General features: G+C 36.3%; 1 protein-coding gene across 1 annotated transcript; it reads left to right on the top strand.

Moving 5' to 3' along the window:
- Positions 1 to 3: 3 nt before the first annotated feature.
- LOC100548583 (sacsin) lies at positions 4 to 12372 on the top strand (the record flags this gene model as incomplete). Its single annotated transcript, XM_019612067.1, has 7 exons — positions 4 to 213; positions 2326 to 2413; positions 4017 to 4102; positions 7273 to 7384; positions 7967 to 8113; positions 9238 to 10720; positions 12156 to 12372. Coding segments are annotated over 7 exons (2247 nt in total), but the record flags the coding sequence as incomplete, so codon positions are not given.

A 12372-nucleotide genomic window follows, 5' to 3' on the forward strand; every position in this document is an offset into this window, starting at 1 on the left:
GGGCTGCGAGTGGGCGCTGGGGCAGCGCTCCTGAGGCTGTGTTTCTCTCTGTGTTGGCGCAGGCTGGCCCGGGTCACCGTTCTCCATGGCTGCCTGGGCTGCAGGACGTTCGAGCTGCCGCCCTCCGCAGATGGGGGCGACGTGAAGGCGCGGATCGACGCGGAAGCCGGCTTCCCTGCTGCCCGACAGAGGCTGTGGCACTGCGGGAGAGAGGTGAGGGAGGGGCGGAATTTGAGATGTAGGCACGTGGGAGAGGGGGATGAACGAATGACCTTGTGCTGTGGAAAGTGTCGACGGGAGGTCGCCGGCTTGGTGAGCTCCATCCGTGCTGCCTGGAAGTGGCGTGGGGAGGGCAGGCTGGGAACTGGGCTTCAGTGTGGCACAGGAATGCTCAAAGCATGGAGAACCGGGTGATAATAGTTGTACTGCTCAAGGAACGCTCTCTCTTACGTGTTTTGAGTTTTGAAACCAATTACCTATGTAGTACATATTTTATTTTCTAGCTTGGTTTTTCTGTCCTTGATTTTGTGCTCTTCAGGCCTTCCTGTTCTGGGAGAAAGGGGCTCTGAGTATCACTTTCTAAAACCCATCTGGAAGCCAAGATACCAGTATTGCTCTGTCTGAGGCTGCCCTCTGTGTTTTGGCAAGGAGCAGTCAGTAAGCACGCAATAGTAACTGTTCTCAGATACATGTTTCAGGTTAACATTTAGAAATATCAATGTGAACAGGCATTCCATACTGTGGTTATCTCAAAAATCCTTCTGAAACTTTTGAGTGCTTGTTTATTTTATCTTTAATTCTTTATTTTATTGCTGTGTCATTTTTTCCATCACAGCTGCTACCAGATGTTAAAAAATGTTCAGTATTTCTTTCTCACACAGTGCCTTATAGAGTCACAGAATCATTAGGGTTGGAAAGACCACTAAGATCATGAAGTCCAACCATCAGCCCATGTCTGTGACTGCTTTAAACCATGTCACTCAGTGTGACATTTTCCCTTCTCTTGAAAACCTCCAGGGACAGTGACTCCACCACCTCCCTCGGCAGCCTGTTCCAATAATGTAGTGTTAATCTATTAAATTGAACAAGTTAATTATTCTAGTTTCAGCTGGTGTTTTGGGTACAAAAATACTACTGGAGAAAAGTTGGTTATTCTCTCCCATTAATATTTGGCGATGGATTAAAGCATTTTCTGGATTCTTTTTTATTTTACTGAATTGTAAGCTATCCTATACCTAAGTGATTTTACATCTTGAGACATCCTCAGCTCAAGTACAGTGTTTATGTAGGATCTTACAGTAAGTGTAATGTTTCTGTGAGGACTTTTAAAACTGATGCAATTGAAAAGAAACATGTTTCTAATTAGTGTTTTAAACGTGTTTTACATGGTCTGGACTGGAATATTTTGCTTATTGAATATATTTTGATTGTAAGCATCCCTGTGTGAGCACTAACTTCTTCCTAGTGATTTGTTTTTAGCCACTGAAAAGAGAAAGTAGACCTGAACTTTACTGTGAACTGAGGCTGATGTAATAATACAACTTCACATAATAAAGTTGTTTGTTTACTACAAGCTGAGATTAATTTCAATTGCTTAGTTTTCAAATTAACTCAGTACAATTTTACAGCAATTATACATTTGTTATCCCCTTGTCTCTGTGCGTTGTGTCGTATGACTGGGACTCCCATAGTAAACTAAAACTATAACAAAACCATGATGTTTTTCCTAATGGCTGCTAAGGAGTTTGTGCTTAGTTTGCCCCTGTTCTCTGGAGTGTTCCCAGTGACTCTCTTGGTTTGCTTCTAGAGGTAAAAGTGAGATTAAATTGTCAAGTTTTTGTGGGATCTTTCAATGACATACTTTCTCTGCACTTCTTGTCTTCCTAGTTACTCTGAGTGATATAGCTTAGTTTAAAATTATTTGTGTATATTTATTTTCTTTATGGGCATGCACATTAGCACAGTAACTGCATGCTTCCAGAAGTTCCCAAGTAGCTTCTCATATGTAAAAAGAGGCTGTAGTTTGCACTTAGTAGGCTTCTGCAGACGTTTTTCTACTTGATTTATTTGCAGCCATTTGTTGGTCTTGTTACTGTCAGACCAGTGCATCACCTGAGTACCACCAGACAGGCATTAGGCAAAAGAAGCCATCCTAGACCATGGAGTCTGAAGTACTGCTTGAACTGAATAATAGTTGTTATAGAGTATTTGTGTACTTCCATCTAAAGCCAGTCTTCATGGTATAAGTATGGAATATAATTAAACTAGAATACATACTCTGCAGAGTATTTTGTGTTTTGACCAAGATCTGTTTTTCTGTTTCAGTTGTCTGATGATACCAAGATTGTAGATCTTCAAAAGTCTCAAAATCAGATTTTTCTAAAGCTTCAGTCAGAAGCATTGAAAGGAGGAGGTATGAAAAAATATACGTCTCTGTTTATGAACTAGAAGGTTCAAACATTTTCTAATGTAGTCTGGAATTAATAGAAATTATTTTATCTTTAAATGGGAAGCAGTATTTTTTCTTCTATGTTATAAGTACCATTTGTTATTACAAGGGAATGAAATATGCTTATGTATGAAGAAGGAAGTCCTTTTCATGCAGTTTTTATTTGGTGTCACAAAAAAGCTGCATTTCTCAGGTTAGTAAACCACAGATTTACTGACTGATGGTTTTCTAGTGACAGAGGAAAGTAAGGTACTTGTGTATTAGCAACAAGTTCATGTTTTCTTGCGGTAGAACTCGTAATGGTTCAGAAACACCTGTGACTCTGTGGTTCTATGAATGAAACATTTTTCTTTCTCTTATTTGGTATATGGTTGTGATAGACTTCAAAAAAAGAGTTTTTCCTCTTTCTAACCTGTTTTTATTTTGGTCATGCAAGTATATGGGAATACATTGTAAGTAGTCCTATGAAATCCTTCATGGAAAGGAAAAACTGTTGCAGTTTTTTGTGCTTGAATATTTGGCTGTGAGATTTTCTAAAGAGATAATACTGTAAGGATTCCATGTTTAGAGAAAGCACTTAACTTTTCCTAGCCCTCAGCACTTCTGTAAATCAGTCTAAAGGATCTGAAGGCTTTAATACCAGTGTGCATAAGTTCTGAGATTTTCTTTTTTTTGCAGTGGGTGATGCGCAGAAAGTAGATCTCATAGCCATCACTTTCTTTTCCACATTGATGAGGATGCTGTGGTGGTTTTTTTGTTCACTTGTTTTTTGTTATGTTTTTTCCCATGGTGTATATAATGTGTGTTTGCATATGTGTACTTGATAAACAAATATATGCAGAAGGGAGAGAGAAATAACCATTACAGTAGTAATTTTGAAGGAAAGTGATAGGTGAAGACATTAGTAAAGCCAGCTTTCCCTGGGGGCATTACATCAACTGTTCATCTCAAGTTGGGTTTTAGGAAACTGCTCTTTAGATTGGAGGTTGAACTGGAGAAATTTGATCCTTTCATTCTGTAATAGATTATTTCTCTTAGACTGTGGAGTTTGTAGGGTGCTTATTCACCAGAACTTCAAAACTTGTTAGCAGCTTTCTGTGACTTTCTCTCCTGTATTGAGCACAGGTAGCACCCACGCTAACACCAGGCCAGCACCACAATGTGCTAGAACAGGAAGTTTACACTAGACAGAGTATGCCATGTGAGTGCGTGTCAGAAAGGATCATCTCTGCCTGTAAAATATTTAGAGTCCTAGAATGCTGTTTGACAGTTTAAAAAATGGTTGTCCTTTAGAAGTTGCTGTATTTGAACTTTCAGTAGTTGGGAACTGGGATATAAATGACCCGAAGCCTTAGCTATCCAGTTTGTTTCACCCAGATAGGAAACTTCATACTAGCATTAACATCAACTTCTTCTTTTTTTTTTTTTTTAGTATGTTATAATATCAGGTCTTAAGTTAATGTAAAACAAAATTTGAAGTAATTGTTTGGTATTTTTTCTTAAACCTGAAAGTAAATGCATAGTAGAATAATACAGAGATTTTTTTGTTCGTTTATTTCTGTTTTAGGTCGTTTTGGACAAACAACTCCACCGCTTGTTGATTTTCTTAAGGATATTTTAAGAAGATACCCAGAAGGAGGACAGATTCTTAAGGTATACAATAAATGGTATTTTTAGGAGGAAATTAATGTGCATGACACACTACTATTAGTTTAACGCTTTCCAGCAAATCTTTATGGAAGAATTGAAGTATTGAAATCTGACTTCATCAGATTCTAGTACAGTAGATAAATATTTCTATTTCTATAAAGCAAAGTGCGATGTGTATTTTTTTTTGGTTCAGCATAGCCTCTGAGCTTGCTTGTCACCAATGCCATTATAATTAATAAAAAAGATAAAATGCAGATGTTAATTTATGTCATGAAATCTTTGATTTAATTATATGTGAGTGAGCTATAGAAAATGTTTATTTTTCTTGCTATTTTATTCATTTCTGCTGTAAACTATGAAAAAATACATAATAGTATATGCAGTTCTATGGGACTTAGCTTAGTATAAGATTGGGATGAGCCTGAGAAGCTAGTATTAAATTTTGCTATAGAATTTCATATTAAATAAATACGTTTTTTTCTCAATGATTTACTATGGTATCACAGAGTCTCATAATCAGGTTAAGTATATTTATAAGAGACGTCTTTGAGTAACTTTTGGGAGACTGTTTTGAAGCAACGTAAATAATAAGCTCATTGATTATCTGTGGGCATAAAATATTTTTATTCTACAAATAGATTTCCTAGCAAATGAATACCAGATTTTCTTCTAAACTGAAGTTAGTGTTCATTACATGCTTTATAATTTGTCTAGGAGACTTTGAAGTGTGCTGGCTCTAGGGCACTTTATGTTGCAGTGCTCTGTGTTGGAATGCTGAGTATTATGTGTGCAAGCCAAAGGCTGAACATCACAGCACTGACCTAAAAGCTAAAATTTTTCAGTTAATGAGATGGGGAACTGGTAGGATGGGCTTTACCTCACTTTACTCTAGACTAATGAAAACACAGATAATTCACAGAATCATAAAATGGCTTGAGTTGAAAAGGACCACAATGATCATCTAGTTTCTACTCCCTTGCTATGTGCAGGGCTGCCAACCACTAGGCCAGGCTGCCCAATTCACTCTAATTTCAGCAATTTTAGCAAGAGAAAAGATGTCTTATTTATTGTAGCTTTCTGTGCTAACGTGTTGAAGTGCCAGTTTTACTTTTAAGGGCATTTCATGTGACTCTTTCATGTTTGAATATTGTACTTTTTGTCCAGAATGCCTCATGGATGGTAGGGAATTTATTTCTCTAGTATGTGAGAATTCTAGGTTCTGACTAGAATGGGATTTGATGCAGATGCATATCTGTCTGTTCATAGAAAGCACACTGATGAAACAGGTGACAAAAGAATCTTCCAAGATTTTGGCTTGGAAGGTTTTCTTTGCAACCATGGAACAAGAAGTTAGTTACTTTTAGTATGAATACTTAAATTATAGATGTTTTCAGTTGTTTTGACAGCTTGCATCACAGATATCTTTTTTGAGAGTACCCATCCTATGAATGGACACCTACCATTTTTACTGTGTATTCCTGAATGCCAGTGGAATCTATAAGATGCATTTGCATCATTAGGGGATCATAATTTCTTAAAAAGCAAAGCTCAGTTTCTCATTGCGGCATGAAAAAAAAGTAGGATAATGTCCTTAGAAATCAGGCAGGTAGATCTAATATTATAAATGTTCATCTTTTCATGTTTTTACAGTTCAGAGTTAACTGACTGTTAAGAACGGCTTATTAATAGATATTTTGCTGGTCTGTTAAATTAGACTTCAATGTTAATATTCTTCCAGTATATTGCTGTTAAAGTCAGACGTAGTAGATCTAGTGGCCACAGAATGAATGCAAGTCCTTGGCTACCTGGAAGTTTCCCTGCTTATTTCATTTTTCTAGAGACTTTGACTATTTTTCTGCATCTTCTTGAATGGTTGTGTTAATTCTTTTATAAGAATTTATTATTATTATTATTATTATTATTTTAATTAAGTACTGCATGTAGCAATTCTGTTTAAAGCATATGCTAAACTGGGAGCTTTTCTTGCTATCTTGTCTTGATTTTAAATGATGTAGAACTGACTATATAAATTATTTTGGTTAATTTGTAATATACCTTATGGATAAAATATATTGTCATAAAGAGAAAAACTGAAGGCTTATTACTTTACAACTCTACGCTAGATATCAATGAGTTTGTTACTTATTTATTACTATTCATTGCTACCAACGATGTATTAGAATCCAACCTGAACACTCACCTCGCTGGCAACCCTTTTATTGTTGAGAAGAAAATTTATATTGTATGTTATGTTTTGGTGTGATGTACCTACCTAGACAGCTTTTCAATTCAACTGAGAGATCTTCTTATGCAGAACTTAATTACTTATTCTCCCACACACACAGACACATATCTGGTACGTTTTTGGAGCCCTGACATGCACTGGTGATCCAGTATAAATAGAGTATTTTGTGAAGTTCTCATTCTGCAGTTGTTCATAATTATTCTGATGAGTCTATGGTAAATGGTACTAGATGGACATATTTTATCAATATAGTTTATAATTAGCATAGTAAACTACTTTATTGACATTTCAGTTATGAGATTTTTCCATGGCTCTCACTGCTACTAATGCTATTTAACAAATATTCAGTCTTAATATAAGCCTCTTTCTACTCAATGGGCTTTGACTGGTGCCCTCTTGAATTCATTATTTATAGAGATGCAGTTCAGAAATGTTTTGTACCTCACTGCTGTAAAACATTGACGTAAATTGAATTTAGCTAATGCAAAGAAGAATCTGTATGTTACCCCCTCACAGCTGTATGGTCTTAACAGTAAACTTTGACTTTTTTTTTTTTTTCAATCTTCTGCTATCTTGCATTATTTTGAGATTTGTTGTATACCTCTGATTTGGGAAAATAGTTTTATAGTTCTTATAATAACAGTTTAGTAGTTTACTTCTGAACTGTATACATACTGGTTGTGTGTGATATTTGAGCTCCAAATTCAAATCATGGTTATAGTATTTGTCTGAATGTTCCTTTTATAGTATCTGTTTTCATTCAGGTAAGCAGGATTAAATACTTTTGATTGAAAGGTATGACAGCAGTTATACTTGAGAATATTATAGTTATTTTCTACTGCTTCAGCTGGAAAGCCATGGTTACAATATGCATAAAATTATTGCATTGCACCTTATCTTTGTTTCTTTTTTTTATTCTTGTTGTCAGGAACTGATTCAGAATGCAGAAGATGCTGGTGCCACAGAGGTTAGGTTTTTATATGATGAAACTCAATATGGAACAGAAACTCTGTGGTCCAAGGACATGGCACAATATCAAGGTGAATACACTTTGTACTGATTTTGTCCATTCTTCAGTACATGTATGGTTCTATGATTTTCTTTTTTTTTCCTGTGTGGAGTTGACTGTATTGGGATGACTCAATTGCTGCTTCAACCTAGATAAAGCTAGATGCTTTATCTAAGTTATAATGTTGATAATTCTTTTCCAAAGCAAATTTTTAGTATTGAAGGCCATACTGTCCTTTTGCAAGTGGTCAGTTGCAGTTTTCCAAGTGCTTCCAATTATTCTGTTTAAGAAAGTCTTCATGTTCTTCTTTATTCTAAATCACTTTTCCTAGAGATATATGTCTATCTCTAGGTTTATTTCTCTGGGAAATAGTACCATACAGACTGGTAACTCTTAACTCCTTGCTTCTGTTTTTTGCTACTCCTCTACTTGTACCTCCCTTTCATCACCAAGAGTAATCTGAGGTCAGCTTGAGTCATTGCTTCCCCATTAAATTTGCAGGCACATACTTCAAAGTAATGTTTTCTCAGTTTTGTAAATTTGTTCTCTAGAAATTTTCATCAGTGAATAGTTTTATTCTGTCATCTTTTTAATGCTTGCCTATTTATTTTAGGGCCAGCATTTTATGCATATAATGATGCAGTTTTCACGCCTGAGGACTGGCATGGTATACAGGAAATTGCTAGAAGCAGGAAGAAAGATGATCCCCTGAAAGTTGGAAGATTTGGGATTGGCTTTAATTCAGTTTATCATATAACAGGTACATTCAGTAGATATTTTCACTTTAAAATACCACCATTTAAAATTTTTAATTATATATTCATCAAGGATATAATACTGTCTGTATGGTATGTCTTAAGTAAGGTCCTTACCTAAGTTTCTCTAAAGAGTACTGATGTTTTTTTAAAACCCTAGAAAGGCATCTATTTTATTTTGAAGATTTGCTTCTTCAACTAATGTTATTGTGTACTTAGTTCCTTATATTGAAATGAACGTTCCTCTACATGATTATTTCAGTTATGTGCTGCAGTTCACATTATAGAAGGCTGTAATGTAGGGTGGATATACAAGCAGAAGCATCTAGTCTAAACTGGTCACTAGACCCAAACTTTTATGCAAGTTCTTTACGTAATAAGGAGTGATGTTTATTTCATTTTAAAAAGTAATGGAGAGATTTATATATATTTACAGTTAAGAAAGATTTTCCAAAAAAAATCCATGCCACACCAAACCCAGACAAAAATAAAAATAACTAAGTATGGAAATCCATTATTCTTCTGGAATGTTTTATTAATGTATAGTGAAAAAGCAGATAAAGTAAATAGTTCCTACAGCCTTCGTAGTAGTTACAGTAATACAGGATAAAGACAAAATTTTGCTCAAAAAACATATTTAACTTGTGCCTCTTATGAAGGGAATTAATAAGACTCAGGGCTTTTTCTCATCATATTTTACTTAGTACAGCATGCATAAAGTCTTAGTTAAAGTTAATACGTTCAGTGATGTGGTAACTGGGATATTATCATTTAAAATGTGCAGGCCCTTAAGATCTGCCAAGTATGAATGTAATAAGATTTATTTTTAGCAAAGTACATTTTCTTAAAGTATTTTAAAGGTCAAAGTATACAGCTGAGGAAAAACCTCCATTTTATCTTACTCTCTATTTGCTATAATTCAAATAGTTTTATGACTATATATTGCAGAATAGGGATGTGGTTGTTTCTTCCTGTCAATAAATACTGAATTATGTTATCAGAATTTTGCTAGGTTCATCGTTGTTTTAGAATGCTTGTGTTTCTTGCCCTTATTAAATTACTAATATAAAACTGTATTTGAAAATGCTATGTCAGGGTTATTAATATATTTTGGTTTTCATTTATGCAGATGTTCCTAGCATTTTCAGTGGTGACCAAATTGGAATGCTGGATCCCCATCAAACCCTCTTTGGACCTCATGAATCAGGCCAGTGTTGGAATCTAAAAGAGGACAGCAAGGAAATCAATGAACTTACAGACCAATTTGCACCATTTATTGGTGTGTTTGGCAGCACCAAGGAAACTTTTAAGAATGGAAACTTTCCTGGTACATTTTTTCGCTTCCCACTTAGATTACAGCCGTCCCAACTGAGCAGCAATGTTTATGACAAACAGAAGGTTTTGGAACTGTTTGAATCCTTCAGGGCAGATGCTGACACAGTATTGCTCTTCTTAAAGAGTGTTCAGGATGTTTCATTGCATGTTAGGGAGGCTGATGGAACAGAGAAGCTGATCTTTAGAGTGACTGCTAGCGAGAACAAAGCCTTGAAACATGAAAGACCCAACTCTATCAAAATCTTAGGAACAGCAATAAATCAGTATTGTAAGGGAGTTCCAAGCAATAGCATAACGTGTGTGACATACCATGTAAATATTGCTCTAGAAGATGAAAGTGTTAAGGATGCACAGAAAACGTCTTGGTTAGTATGTAATTGTGTAGGTGGCCGAGGAATGTGTACTGAACTGGATTGCTTAGCGGATGACTTGAAATTTGTTCCTACTATTGGAATAGCCATGCCTTTATCATGTAATGAGAAGGATAAAGGAGCTGTAGCAGACTTCTCAGGAAGAGCGTTTTGTTTCTTGCCTTTGCCTCCAGGTGAAGAAAGCAAAACTGGTCTGCCAGTCCATGTTAGTGGTTTCTTTGGTCTCACCGACAATAGAAGGAGTATCAAATGGCGAGAACTGGATCAATGGAGAGATCCAGCAGCTTTGTGGAATGATCTTCTTGTGGTGAATGTTGTGCCAAAGGCATATAGCACCCTTATTTTGGAAGCTATCAAACGAATGGAGACTGAGGAGAATTCGGATTTTCCATTGTCAGCTGAAATAATTTATGGTTTATGGCCTGATGAAAACAAAATCAGGGTTCCCTGGAAACCAATTGTAGTACCTCTCTTTAAAGAGCTGCTTCAGCATACAGTTATTTACTCAGTGAGTAATCAGTGGATGAAAGTGGAACAGGTGTACTTTTCTGAAATGGATGAGAGTTTGGAGTACACACAATCAGTTCTCAACTACCTCCAGAATTCAGGGAAGCAGATTGCCAAGGTACCAGCAAATATTGCTAGTGCAGTGCATTTTACTACTTGTACTGTTAAAGCTGTGAAAAAAGTGACTCCTGCAGTTGTACGGCAAGTACTAAGGAAATCTGGGCACAGTGGACCTGCTGAAGAAAAGCTTCATCTCCTTCAGTTTGTGCTTTCTGATGGAGTGTACAGTGAACTCATTGGATTGGAGCTTTTGCCACTACAGAATGGAAATTTTATTTCTTTTTCCTCATCTGTGTCGGAACAGGATATTGTTTACATAACCTCAGAAGATTTTCCCAGGTATACTTAATATTTTAAAAATTGCTTTTTTGTTTAAATGCTAAAGAACTTCAGACTGTTACATGCTTATTAGCAAATAAGATGATATGCAGCAGCCTATACTGTAATGAAATATTGCATAAACATAACTCGATGTCTGGATTAATACAAATGTTTGTATGCATGTGTCTCATCTGAAAAGTTTGAAAACTACTTGCTTTTATAAATCTGTAAAGAATAATGTGATCTAGGCTTTAACAGAATGTCACAGGATATATGTCAAATTAGGAAGTACATTAAATTGAAAGGCTATATTCACGTATATTCACCTAGGCTGTCTTTTTTTTTTTTCTTTTCTTTTAAACCTTTAGCTGTTCCTCCTTGTCTCCCATTTGTGTGTATGGAACCACACCCCTCCTTTTCCTTTCATTGATTTTTCAGATCCTTGTCGGTAAGCTGAGGAGGCGTAGGTTAGATGAATGGACAGAGAGGTGGACTGAGAACTGGATGACTGGCAGAGCTCAGAGGGCTAGTTGGAGGCTTGTGGCTAGTGGTGTTCCCCAGGGATTGGTGCTTGTCTGGTCTTGTTAAATGTATTCATCAGTGATCTGGATAGAGGGATAAAAAGCACCCTCAGGAAGTTTACTGATGTCACGAAGATGGGAGGAGTAGCTGACAGACCAGAAGGCTGTGCTGCTTTTCAGGGCAACCTGGACAGGCTGGAGAGTTGGGTGGAGAGTGTACTTATGAGTTTCAGCAGAGGCAAGTGTAGAGTTGTACACCTGGGGTGGAATAACTGCATGCATCAGTACAGATTAAGGGCTGGTATGCTAGAAAGGAGCTCTGTGGAGAAGATCCTGAGTGTCCTGGTGAACAACAGGCTGACCACGAACCAACAACATGCCCTGGTGACCAAAGTGGCCAGTGGTGCATTAAAAACAGCATGGCCAGCTGGTTGAGGGAGATGATCTTCCTCCTCTGCTCTGCCTTGGTGAGGCCACATCTGAACTACTTCTGGTTACAATAGTCTTAACCAACGTCTGCGTACAGACCAGTGTCTGAATATATGGATTTCTGTGTAGTCCTGGAATTACATGATGTATTTTTTTCTTCTTTCTGATGATCTTTAAGAGAAATAAAACGTGACGTTTTATTTATTTTTCTTTCTTTAGAATACAAATAGATGAAAATAATATTACATTATTTTTTTCTATCAAGAGAAGCTTTGCTTATACTTGCTTTGAAAAGAAGAGTAGTTGGAAAATTTAGTTTCTTACTCTGCTCTCTTTCCTTTTTAATAGGAAAATATCCACTGACAGCTCAATATACAAGTGACTATTTTTGCATTCAACTATTACCATGATGATTACCATTCTGATAATTTCTGTATTGAAGCATACGTGAATTAGATGCTTTGCTGAAAACATTTATTTATTTTTTTTAAATGTTGTGTTAGATCACTCTTTCCTGGCCTTGAAGGGAGGTTACTTTCTGATGACCTGAAGCCTGAGGTTCTAGCTGCTTTGAAAGAAGCTGCCAAAAGCAGAGGTAATGTCTTTTGTAAACTCATAGTATGAAATAGATTGCTAATTGTTGAACAGGCTAGTTCTAAACTCGAGTTTTCTTTGTCTTCTTTGAAATCGAGTTCACACTGGTAAGTTAATCATTTCAAA

This window comes from Meleagris gallopavo, chromosome 1, assembly GCF_000146605.3.
Source record: "Meleagris gallopavo isolate NT-WF06-2002-E0010 breed Aviagen turkey brand Nicholas breeding stock chromosome 1, Turkey_5.1, whole genome shotgun sequence".
In the NCBI taxonomy this organism is placed as follows: domain Eukaryota; kingdom Metazoa; phylum Chordata; class Aves; order Galliformes; family Phasianidae; genus Meleagris; species Meleagris gallopavo.